Source organism: Brachyhypopomus gauderio, chromosome 13 (assembly GCF_052324685.1).
Source record: "Brachyhypopomus gauderio isolate BG-103 chromosome 13, BGAUD_0.2, whole genome shotgun sequence".
Classification (NCBI taxonomy): domain Eukaryota; kingdom Metazoa; phylum Chordata; class Actinopteri; order Gymnotiformes; family Hypopomidae; genus Brachyhypopomus; species Brachyhypopomus gauderio.
The window spans coordinates 16,053,586-16,066,720 of NC_135223.1; the positions used below are offsets into that span (position 1 = coordinate 16,053,586).

A 13,135-nucleotide genomic window follows, 5' to 3' on the forward strand; every position below is an offset into this window, starting at 1 on the left:
CCAGCCTACGTTAGCACCAACACGATCCTTCACTAGTACATTAGCACCAACACGATCCTTCACTAGTACATTAGTACCAACACGATCCTTCACTAGTACATTAGTACCAACACGATCCTTCACTAGTACATTAACACCAACACCAGCCTACGTTAGCACCAACACGATCCTTCACTAGTACATTAGCACCAACCCCAACCAACACACCCCTAACACCAGCCTTCACTAGCACATTAGTACCAACACCAGCCTACACACCCCCAACAAGAGCCAACGCTAACACATTAACACCAACACCAGACTTCACTAGTACATTAACACCAACACCAGCCTACGTTAGCACCAACACGATCCTTCACTAGTACATTAGCACCAACACGATCCTTCACTAGTACATTAGCACCAACACGATCCTTCACTAGTACATTAGTACCAACACGATCCTTCACTAGTACATTGGTACCAACACCAGCCTACACACCCCCAACAAGAGCCAACGCTAACACATTAACACCAACACCAGACTTCACTAGTACATTAACACCAGCCTACGCACCCCTAATACCAGCCTACGCAAGCACCAACACCAGCCACATCACGACTGGTTACTGCTGTACACCCCTCATTCTCCACTTCTTCCTTCTTTGAGGCTCCTTTCTCTCTCTGGAGTTTCTGGACACATGGACACGGACACGTTCTCATAAGCAATATTACAACTCGAGCGCAAGCAACATCCATGCATGCATTAGACATGTATAGATACACACACACTCACACACAAGTGCTTCTCTTCTGAGAGTGCTTGCATTTTCTGGAAACAACCCTCCCTAATGCAAATGGAGCGAACACTCTTAACATATCAGCACTGCACTGGAGTATCTCAGCATCCCAAAATGTCAGTGATTTAGTTTTGGCTGTGGTAGAGAGCTCCAGAGCGTCGTCGTGGAAACCCAGCAGCCCTAAAGGCAGATGGGGCTGACTCAGCCTGTTCCTACAATGTCTTACAAAAGCACCCCCAATCTCCCCAAAAATTGGTGTATTTGCTGTTTTCCTGCAGCCTGGGAGTAAAATGGGAATTTTGAGTTATTATACCATTTGATTTACAATCATCATGCTTACCACTTTGAAGGTGCAAAACATTTTTTTATTGTGACATAGATAAGAATGATTAATTATTAGGAAAGTGTGTGTGTGTGTGTGTGTGTGTGTGTGTGTGTGTGTGTGTGTGTGTGTGTGTGTGTGTGTGTGTGTGTGTGTGTGTGTGTGTGTGTGTGTGTGTTCGTGTGTGTTCACCGCCTCTCAGGTAAATTCTTAGTATTCCACCTTTTGCTGCATTTACAGCTGCAAGTATCTTGTGCTAATCAGAGACGCTGCCTCCCTAAACACTCCCACCTCTGCTGTGGATCGCGATCTTTTATCTCAGTGTTATCTTGTGTCTTTTGCCGAATCTTTTGATTAATGGTCTGTGAGGTTTGGCTATAGTGTTACAGTGAATTTGCTTTGTGATTTGTCCAAAGTTTGGGACTCTCCTTGTCTTGCTGTTGAGAGCTCCTTGGTCTTTACATTGCTTGCTCACTCTGGACTTTTCTGCTTTTCAGAATAGGTGTATTTATATGCAGGTGGATATCTGACATCTCAGGTGGATGGATCTTATTCAACTAATTGTGCAATTCCCAAATTATTTGGCTAGATTACATATTGTTTAATATCTTCAACATGTCAACAATTTGGACTCTTATTTGGTTTGTTACATGAAATCCAAATATAAAACATTTTTAATTCCAGGATGTGATGCAGCAAAATGGTTAACCAAAGGAAAACCCCAAGAGGGTGAATTCAAAAGGCACTGTTGTACCAGGCGTCATGTTGCGGACGGCTGGCATGCTGTTTGCGTGTGCCAGCGGAGTTTCGGGTCTTGTTCTGGTTCATTCATGTTCAGCCCACTGGACCTTGTGTACCGCTCAATCCAGCAGAACCTTCATCATTGCTGCGGGTGAAAGCTCGTGAACCTGCACATGTCGCAGCTTGTGAGGGAGAGTCGATGGCATCAGACTGCTTGATTTGCGACACCTGGGTGTTTGTTTGATTTATTATTTGTTAATTAAGTGTCATTTTGTGGTGATTGGGCTCATTCTAATAAGGCATAGATGTGCTGTCTCAATGTTTGACTAGATTGGTTTGTTCTGAGATGTGTCTCATCTAAGCTGTGATGTGAATTCATATGGCCTGAATTCTTTTGAAATTCCAGGAAAGCTGTATAAGGCCAGTACTGCACTGGGTGTGTGCGCTTAGTCAGTCTAATACATTCTTCCTACAGCAAGGAGCATCTTGGGTGATCGCTGACTGTTTTGGGTTTGCTTCTGTTACAAGAATGACAGATGATGATGATTGTAATGATGATAATGGTGATGATGCCAAACATGGTGATATCAACCCTGTGGGGATCAAATGATTAAAGTTTATGATGATCGGCGAAGAGCTCTACAGGGAATACCTGTGTATAATCTCAAATTTCCATTCACCTGGGTTTATTTTGAGTGTACTTTCTTTTTTTCCCCATTTTTTTAAATTAATGAGCAGTGTGATTTACTTTAACCCACTGCCTGAAGGAGAGTGCATGTGGGCTATATTGAGTGTCCTCTTTTTGATTTATAGGCCTCCATTTCCCCCCTCTCTTCCCTTTTCTTGGAAACTCTGCTTTGGGTAAATTAAGAGCTAAGAGCACAGGCCACGTTTGTTTATTCATTTGCTTTTGCCCTACAGCGGGGCCTAACGGGCGGAGCTTGCAAAAATGTTGCCATGGAGATGTCTTCCTCAATAGGCTGTGGTGATAGCACTGTTCTCTAACTGTGCCTTCGCCATCAGATGGAAGGATGTCTGGATAGATAAATGGTTGGATAGATTAATAGTTTGTTGGAGTGAGCGCTTCAGCAGATGTAGAGACAGATGAGTTTTCCCTTGATATTTTAATCTGTTTTATTTACAGCTATTAGGGTTATACCAATAGAACTTTGCTGTATTGAGCCAATGAAACATTGGCGTCTGTAATTTCTAGAGATGTGCATCATGTTTTTAATTTGTGGTTATTTTCAAATTTATTTATTTACTGATGGATACAAATTGCACCTAAACTTGAAATGCTAGCTACAAAAGTGCCACTCTTGCCTATTTTTGAAGAGCAGAATGTGAAATACAAACTCATTCATCTAATGTCTAGAGCATCATTATGATTGCCTGTGCTCTCTGAGAAAGTAATGGTGTGTGTTCTTTGGGTTGAAGTTATTACTCAGAGTGGAATATTGAAAAGCAGTCAGTCTGCCAACATTCTAAATGAGTTCACATAGTACAGGTCAACTCATCAGGTCAAAGATGTTGTATTAATGCCAGTGGCACCTCTGATGTTGAGATCTGTTTGCGATAGCAAAAAAAAAAAAAAACCATCACTTTTCCCCCCAGTGTATGTAGTTACTTTTGATCTAGTGTTTTGAGTGATTTTTTTTCTCTTTTCAGTGGATGAGGTCTATGGCTTAATTTCTGTTCATTTTCTGTATCTTCCCAGAAGTTTTCATGCCTGTAGAAGAGGAAGTTTGGTTGGAGCCAGAGACCACTGCTGTTCCTGTTCATGTAGAGCCCACCGAGTCTCCGTCAGGTAGGTGAAGTCATTTATTCCATGCTGCTTTATCCCCCCTTTATTTCCTTTCACTCTGTCTCAAATATTCTATTTGATCTGGCCGACTGTGCTCATGCGCTCCAGCCACAATCTCGTAGGACTGAGCCAGCTGATCAAAGTCTTAATAACCATGTGGATAGTTCAGGCATGTGTGGTCGATCGGGGTTGGAAACTACTGTATGTTTCAGGTGTTAAAACCGGGTGAAGGATCTGGCACTTCACCTTGTAAAGTTCAGTCCAACACTCGTGTCTTTTCTGGATAAACACTTGAAATATAAGCGTTTCTCATCATGCTGTAGTTCTGGGTATATATGGTATATACATACATAACTGGAACTGACCTGGAATGAGATGGGTTGATTGGTCAGTTGTCTAAGCTTCTCTGTCTGGGTTGTCTTCTCCAGTCATGGAGGCTGCTCAAGAGATCCAGGTCACGGTGACTCTGACTGAGGGCCTGACGTCTCCTCAGCGTTCATCCACGTTAGCGGCTGCGTCCCCACTCTCGTCCCAGAATTCCACTGCCGAGGCACACCAAGATGACGAGGGTTGTCCTACTGTCGTCACGGCGGCGGAAACGGACAAGCGGGATGATCGTGCCGAGCCACCAGTGCCGGAGGAGATGCGGTCGACCGCAGATGTTCCGAAAGTGCTCCTCGCCTCACCTACCAAAGAAACCTGCCCCGAACCGCCCCAGACAGCCGAGGAAGAGCCCATGGACACGTGTCCCTCGTCACCAAAGCCTTCAGAGGACGCTGGGGAAGAGAATGTCGTGGAATCTCCTGTTCTGTCCATGACGGTGGAATTAGGGCTAGAACGGGAGGAGAAAGCAGAGCTGCAGGACCAGCAGGACCAGCCCAGGCCGGACGAGGTGAAGGAGGAGGAGCAAGAGCTGGAGGCCGAGCCTGTGGGCGCTTTGGGCGATGAGAGCAGCCTCCCCCCGGCCGCGGAGATGGCCCCCGTCAGTCCCACGCTGGAGATGGACACCACACCGGCCAGCGAGCTCAGTTTCTCTGGCTTCAGCTCTCCCGCCGGGGACGACAAGGGCCTGAACTTCAAACCTTCTCCAGCCTTGTCCCCCGATGACTCGGCAAAGCTGTCCCAGTCACCGTTCTCTACAGAGGCCTCCCCCAGGGCGACTCCCACCCACAGCCAGAACCAGCCTGGGTACAGCCCCGGGGTGCCCCCTATCGCATTCTTCCCCCTGACCCCCAAAATAGGTATGGGAAAACCCGCCATCTCCAAGAGGAAGTTTTCTCCAGGGAGGCCCAGAGTAAAGCAGGTAAGCTGCTGGTGTTTGCCCTCGTGCCTCTGGCTCGAGCCTTCTGTCCCCAGGGTTGTGGTTGTGAGGGAGCTGTGATCCTCTGTCTGATCCACATTTGCAGCCGTGCAGTAATTATTCCCAGTTCTGTGTTGCACAGTCACATTGATTAGTGCCTGCGTGGAGGGTGTGTTAATTAATGTGGAAAGGCTCTTGCTGCTCGTGCTCTCTCTCTCTCTCCCCCCACTCTGTCTGTCTGTCTCTCTCTCTTTCTCTCTATCTCTCCCTCCCACTCTATCTCTCTCCCTATCTTTCCTTCTATCTCTTTCGAGTGCGTGCTCTTTGTTGCTTTCGCTTGCTTGCTCTTTGTAGCTCTTTATCCCCCTTTCTTTCTCCCTCTCTCCCTCCCTCCATCCCCCCTTCCTCTCTCTCGCTCTCTCTCGCTCCCCCCCCCCTCCAGAACACCCCCCCCCCCCCCCCCCATCCCTTTCTCTGGAGCACATAACTCAGAACAACCCTGTAGTGCTGATGAGCGGAGTTGGGGGGTGGGAACAGAAACTGGTGCCAAGGGTTTGATGCTAGGGGAACATAAAGAAGCCCTTTTTAGAGGTGTATAATTCGGATAACTGTTCACTGAGCTGGAAAGCACGACACTAACCCATTACTACTTGGAGCTTGGGAACAGAGAGGATGCTGAGCACTCTCCTTTTTAAGGCCATCCAAGCTGTCAGAAACCTAAATTAAACCCGGCACTATGGCATCTGAGGACTCGGTGGAGTAAACTTGAGCAAGCTATGATTAAGCCTGGTTTTGTAGTAGCAGGTTGGTATAGTGTAGTGTGTACCAGCAGTGCTTCTCCCATGTGTGGCTCGGGGGCGGTCCTCTGCCCAGACAAGTGCTGCTAGACCAATAAGAGTCCTTGGGTAAGATTCCTAATGCTTACATTCACCTACTTCTGTCACATGATTGGACGTGTAAATTGTGTTGGATAAGCGAACTCGCCATGTGTGTATTTGAATGTCAGTTTGGGAGGACCTGAAGGTTGTGTGTTGATTTCAGGTGCTGTGCTTAGTCGTTTTGTTGTGTGACTTTGTGGTGAGGGCTGAATTCATCAGAATGTTAAGTGATGTGTTTTCTCCTGATGCCATTTTTGGGTCTGTGCAGTTTGTTTCTTAATCGTCATTGCAATATAAATGTTTGCAATATTGATATCGGAGGGGTTTTTAATTCTTCAGTTTACTTACTGTAACTGTAGGTTTTCAATTCATGGATTTTATTTAATAAATCTGTGTTGTGAGAATCTTGACCACCCTTAGATGCTCTAGATGAATATTCTGTGGACATTTTGATGAAACATAGCTTTGATATACTTGTTAATTATATCAAGTGGCAAGATTATTTTGATCAAATTAAGTCTAATCTATGACCATGCCACTGGTTTGTTTTATAATATATATTACAACGTTTATTGCAATTACAATGTGCAGCAGTATAATGGTGTAATCTCGTACAGGCCTAGTCATGGTTTAGTGTCATCTCTCTCTCTCTCTCTCTCTCTCTCTCTCTCTCTCTCTCTCTCTCTCTCTCTCTCTCTCTCTCTCTCTCTCTCTCTCTCTCTCTCGCATTTTGCTTTTATTAGCTATGAATTTTTTTTCTTCTTTTATTAGTAGTGAAATTTGTAGGGTGGTTGCCTGTCATGGGGTCCCACTGGGAATTCCTGTTTGGTGTGTTTGTGAGGTTGTGTGTGTCTCGGTGTTCTGGGGTGGGGGTGTGTGATTGGTTCTGGGGTTGTTGTGTGCCTCAGCATATTTAGGTATTTTGATGAACTCCCCCCTCCCCCACTGTACAACACATGAACATGTTTTGTTGGCAGAATTAGCTAGAAACCTTTTTGTTACCTTGTTGCCTTATTATTATCAGATCTTTCACTGTTTTATTGAATGATGATTTGCATCTGGGAGGGAAATGCAAATGAGGGAGAGATGTGGAGGGTGCACCATGCTCGTGTATGTAAATGACCCTGTTTCTCTGCTTCTCATTGGTGCGTCCGAGCTGTGCAGTTCCTGATTGAGGCAACAGAAGCGTGTTGTTTTCGTAGTAGCGTGAGGTGGAAGACCAAGGCGGGCTGGCTGCTGTCCCCCCCCCCGGCCTGCCTCATGTGTTTGCAGCCTTCTTTCATTCGGATATCTGATCCTACAGGCACACGGCCCTGTGTCTGCTTGGCCAGTTTTGAGAGAGTTGCATTAGAATTTGCTAGGACAGGTGACGGTTGAGAATGAAGCAAAACTCTTGTGTTGGTCAGCTCCGCTTGGGTGTTTGTGATGTTCACTCTCATTCACTTGTTTTCAATTAGTTTTCCATTTACTTCAATTCGTCTTTGCATTCGCTGTGCTTTTTGTTGCATTGATATAACTATGCTGTTGATCGTTTCGTTGTTGGTATTTATGTATTTGTGTTTATTCATTATTCACAGGCATGTACTTGAAGTTGGCATGCAGCTCACTGTTCCATAGTGCATCTGTACTGCACCCATCTGATTTCACTCATGCCTACCATTCTGTGTGTGTGTGTGTGTGTGTGTGTGTGTGTGTGTGTGTGTGTGTGTGTGTGTGTGTGTTTTCCCCTTCTGCATTAACACTTAAGCTTCCTTATGCTTAAGGGAATGGTATTTTGTATCCAGCATTTTAATTAAGTAGCTGACATAAAAATGGAAGTTTGGGACAAATCTATACATGAGGGGGGGGGCAACATAAGGGGAAGCCCCCCAACTCTGCTGCTATTTATTATTTATGGAGCCAAAATCATTTTTCACTTTGCAAAACATAACATAAAAAAGGCCCTCACAGTGGTTGCGTTGGTGAAAATAATTACTCAGTCTTGCCTCGATTAGCTCATTAAATGGGCTAAACTCTCCCCATGAAGCTTCCCCTCTGCTCTGCGTGTTTATCACCGAGAGCCCAGCGCCGTCACACTGACATAATCACACTTGTTTAGTAAACACACAAATAAACCAGAGTGCTGCCATGGAGACGGGCAGACACTCGATAATGAGCTACGTCGTCGTAGTGATAGTGGATGTGGCCTCTTTGGTCTACTATAAGATCCTTTCGTTTTGAAAGCTCGACTCAGGAAACACTTCGGACACAAAATTACAAACCAGTGAGTGAGGGATCCTAGTCCCACCCCCTCCTGGGCACCTGCTCCCCTGTAAGGGGCCCGTTCTGAGCTCACATCGTTAGCCTGGGCTTGAATCAGAGCCGTGAACAATAGGTGAGAGGACCTGGCATGGACTTCAAGTCTTTCATCATGTGTTCAGGTTTTTCCCAAACTCGTCAGCATCCGTGTTTTTGTGGACATTTTGGCTCGATGTAATGCCTTCATATGCTTGTGTTTCTGTTCTTCTTTTAAGTTGCTACCTTTAAAATTCATTTGGCTGTGCATTTTCTCACCCTCCAACTCCACTCATCCTCCTCCTGCATCCCTCCCTCCCTCCCTCCCTCATCCTCACTCCTGCCACTCTCTCTCAGGTTGCATGGAGCAGTCGTAGTACAGTAAGCTCTCCGTCCTGGTCTCCGGAGCGACCCGAGGCCTGGGATGGCCCTAAGGTCCGGCCACAGCAGCACCTGTACCAGGGCGAGCACGTCTGGATGGCCAAAGTGGTAAATGAAGGGTTGTGGTTGAGGGCGGATCAGGCCACTTGCAGACTGGTGCTGAAAGCTTTCACGATTTTGTGATTGTGAATTTTCTGATTAGCACCTTTGCCTACACCGTCACCATACAATCAGAGTGTATATGTTTAAGTGCCAACAGTCAACACAGAACATCGTCTTCTGAGGTCAAAACGGCAGTTTTACTTAAGCAATAAACTCTTAAGTTTATTAGTCGGGCACCTTTGGCTGAGTTTCCTTGCAGTGAAGACATGGATTGGTTGGATTGGTTTTGGCAGATAGTGAAATTTACACATGGCCTTGGCGCTTCGAATTGTCTTAATTGTCAGACCAGTGAAGATTGTCAAAATATGATAATTGCAATATTTTAAGTGCTACTGCTAGGGCTGCAATTCATTGTTTAGTGAGTACGATTCGATATGAAGTCTGAGTTCATAGTCATGCACTCGGGTTCAGAGCTCAACGCAGTACACGTCTATGACTCATCAGACTACATGAGTACCTGTCATGTGGCAGGGCACCCTTGAAGTGTGTGACAGTAGAATGGGACTGGCCAGTTCACACACCGTGCAGGCAGCAGACTTGCCATGCGTTTGTGAGAAAGCCCTTCTGATCCAGGGCACTGATTAAAAATGGATTTCACTGCCGTCCTGTTAATCACCGGCTCCTCACAATGAAATAATTGCAATGGCTAATTTGATTAATATATGATCAGTTGTCAAGGTCTGCTTGGCATTGAAGCTGATAAGGTCACAGCCTTGTAAACGTGGGTATGCCATGATCTTATCTGCTCTGCGGTTGTAAACTTAAAGTGTTTTTCCTTGGGGGAGGGGGCAGGGGGCTGTCTCAACTGTTCACCTTAATTTTATTCACTGTAATTACTTTTTAAAAACTTGACGTCATCCCAAGAGTGCGGAGAGGCTCCTGGGTCCTTTTTAAAGTTGACGTTGTCCTGTTGAGTGTTTGCGTGTGTCACACCAGTTCAGCCTGTCTGTGTAAGGTCCTCTGGTCAAAACTCAAACTGGATCTTGTGCATGTGCATGACAGCAGGCCTGGCCTCTGCCATCTCTCTCTCCTCTCTCTCTCTCTCTCTCTCTCTCTCTCTCTCTCTCTCTCTCTCTCTCTCTCTCTCTCTCTCGTTCTCGTTCTCGTGGTGGGACTCTTCAGATTCACGCATGCCCAAAGCAGTGGACGGTTTCACAGCAGGAGTGCATGCCTCACTAATCCTCACACTTTCCTCCATAATTCATTTCTGCACAAATTAGCTGCAGACTGTACAGACAGCATGGTGCGACACCTCCTCAGGCCGTCTCTCTAAACGGAGCTGACGTCTCCTGTCTCGAGCTCTGCGGCTCGGGCGGGAATCAGGTAATTACCCGGGAGGAAGTAGGATTCGGGCCAGAGCCAGAGCTCGGCTTCCCGGTGAACGCAACGCGATGCCTTCGGATGTAGGACGGCCTTGCTGGCAGGAACAGCAGCTGTAATGTGAACTGAGACCCAGCCTGGCATTCTGCTCAGGCAGGCTGAAACCCAGCAACTAAGGCTCCACAAAACACACACACACACACATACATACACACACACACACACACACAAAGCCTCTTTTGCATTCATCCTCCAAATCCTCAAGTACTCTATTTTTTGGGTTAATTGTTGTTATTTTGCAACATTAGTGTCATTATTAGCTCATATGGAGCGTTTTTCTTTGTCAGTGTTGCTGGGTTTCTTGCGAGGGCTGCATCAGGCTCGGACTGCTGGGTTTCTGTTCAGTCATGATGGCATGAAGGATTGTGCTAGCTGCGTTTTCATTTCCCCCATGGACGCAGGCAGTTTTGTCAAAGGGGCAGTGCGTGGCCAGCTATCAGGGACATCAGTAAACCAGGCTTTGGGAGGATCCCTACTTTGGGCCATTAGAGCCAATGATGACTGAGAAGGGTGGAGCTGTTGGTGATTAAAGAAAAGGAGAAAGGGTGGACTTTTTGTTTGTGGTAAACAAATGTTAATCGGTCTTTTTGTTGATTTGTTTTCTGTTGCTTTGGCACACAAACGGAAGGTCACGTATGAAGTTTACTGCAACTCATTTAGCTAACACTAACCTTCCAGTGTTTGACTCTAGCTGGTGATAAATTAATTCAAAGCCACCAGCCCAGAGGTTGGCTGTGCCATATAGTTAGAATCACTGAGTGAAAATGTCTCTCTCCATCTCTCTCCCTCTCCATTGCTTTCTCTCCCTCTCCATTTCTCTCTCTCTCTCTCCCTTTCCATCTCTCTGCTCTCCCTCTTTTTCTTTCTCCTCTTTCCTTCCTGTCTTCCAGGGGCGTGGGTCTGGCTTTCCCGGAAGGAGGCGTCCCCGGGGGGCAAACTTGTCTGGCAGAGGGGGCCGTGGACGCTCCAGACTCAAGACGGACAGCAGCCTGCTTTTGACCCCTGGGGTAAGGACCCCCCCACCCCACCCCACCCCACGCACTACACCCCTTCCCCACCCACGCACCATGCATGCATGATTAATGAAGCTGTAGGTTGTGCTCAGCGTAGCGTAGTGCTGGCATTAAACCCGGAGCAAAGCACTCAGCATCAGCACAGCCCTGCTGAAAGCTCTCTCTCTCTTTCCCTCCTCTCAAGAAGCAAATGCTGCTATCCCCCCCCCCCCCAGCGGCAATGCTCAGTTTTCCGGGCAGGAGCAGATATGAGGGAGCCGCCCCACATCTCCATGGCCGCCTGTGTGTGATCAAATACACAGAATGTTTTATTTTTATAATTTTTTTTAAATAACAGATTTGTGTTAATGACGCCCTCACAGTTTGCCATGCTGTGTAAACTGTGATGATGTGTGTGCACACACCTCGACAGCAAACATATCCCACCAGGTCGAGCCTTATCGGAATCCAATACGCCGCGTAGCTGTTAAGTAAGACTGCAACTGAAGACAAACGTGGAGTCTTGCTTACGCGGGGAGAATGTGTTACCTAATGATGCCGGCATGTTTCTTAAGTTGACGATGGTATATTGATGACTTGTGCAAGATTGCGTTGGGTTCTAAGATGCAATTTGCACCTATTCACCGGGGACAGACGAAACCTAATGATGATCGCGCGTGAGGGCTTTGGGTGATTGTAGTCGCTTTGATTAGCTGCACAAAAGGTTATTCAGCTTTGAATACATTCTGTTTGATTTGTAATGTAAGAATCTGGAAGGACGTTGTAAAATCACGATTTCATGTAAAGTTTGTTGAATTGTTTAAATATCTCCTGCACAGGTATGACACTACACTGTGAAATGAGAACTGGGCTTAAACTGGAGTATTTGTGAGGATGATTCTAGCTGTAGTGGAGATTGAATGTGGCATGTACCTGTCCACAGGTGAGCTGCTTTGTGGAGACTCCGTATGTGGTGAAAGAGGAAGAGGAGAACACCATGCACAACACAGTGGTGATGTTCTCCAGCTCCGACGCCTTCACACTCAAACAGGTGTGTGTGTGTGTGTGTGTGTGTGTGTGTGTGTGTGTGTGAGATGGACAGACATGGGTGGAAACCTCTCATCTCTCTTTTGGCCTGGGTTATCTCCAGGTTGTTTGTGTGCCCTGTATTTTCTCCAGCTAACTCGCCTCGGTATCTGCCATTCAAAATATATGCTGTTTACCATAACAGCTGATATCTCATTCCATTTCAACCCAAGGAATTAATTTATCAGCATATAGCTTAGTGTGACAAATTACTGTAATCCCCCCCACAGTTCAGATAGGGATTGAAGTGTATGATCCTCGGGAGGCAGGGCTGCCTGTGTTTATATGAGTGTTTCAGGGGGGAATTTTGGTATCTTTGTGGTATGTGGTTAAATAGCCAGCCTCTCTCTCTCTCTCTCTCTCTCTCTCTCTCACCCTCTCTACAGGACATGTGTGTGGTGTGTGGGAGTTTTGGACAGGGTGCTGAGGGGCAGCTCCTGGCCTGCTCCCAGTGTGGGCAGTGTTACCACCCTTTCTGTGTCAGCATTAAGGTAAGAGCTCCTTTACCGCCACCACTTATGCCCCACAGTCCCTGCATGTGCCCCTGTCCACCTCCCCACTGACCGAGACACTGTTGGAGAGGTCTGGAGTCATGACGTGGCTCCCTGGGCTGGTGGGTAATGGAGTGTGTGTGTGTGTGTGTGGGGGGGGGAATGAAAGGAGCCTGACAGGGTGCCGCGTGCGAGCTCTTTGGCCCAAAGCGGATTCGAGATAATGTGTAAAACGTTAAGAGGATTATCCGGCATTCCTTAACTGCCACAGACTGTGTGCTGGGAGGGCAGATCCACCATCACAGATATCATCAAGGCCCAGAGTTCAGGGTGGTCATTTTACCCCTATCTCTTCCATTCAAGTGTCTGTTATCTAATGTTTCACAAGGGTGTTTGTGTTATTCTTGCATTCTAGTGATCACTGTTAGATCACTGATGGACTGTAAGATCTGTTAGATCATGGTTAGACTGTTGGATCACTGTTAGTGGCCTGTGATTAATGAAAGTAGCCACAGAGATTGGTTCGTTATCCCTCATTAGTGAGC

At 46.6% G+C, this 13,135-nt stretch overlaps 1 protein-coding gene across 1 annotated transcript in view; it reads left to right on the plus strand.

Annotated features, from left to right (window-relative positions):
* The window catches only part of kmt2ca (lysine (K)-specific methyltransferase 2Ca), a 112,707-nt gene that overhangs the window by 57,655 nt on the left and 41,917 nt on the right, over window positions 1-13,135 (plus strand). The window contains 6 exon segments of the mRNA XM_076971258.1: window positions 3,560-3,649; window positions 4,075-4,949; window positions 8,456-8,587; window positions 10,912-11,028; window positions 11,957-12,064; window positions 12,486-12,590. Of these exon segments, the coding sequence (XP_076827373.1) occupies window positions 3,560-3,649; window positions 4,075-4,949; window positions 8,456-8,587; window positions 10,912-11,028; window positions 11,957-12,064; window positions 12,486-12,590 (1,427 nt within the window).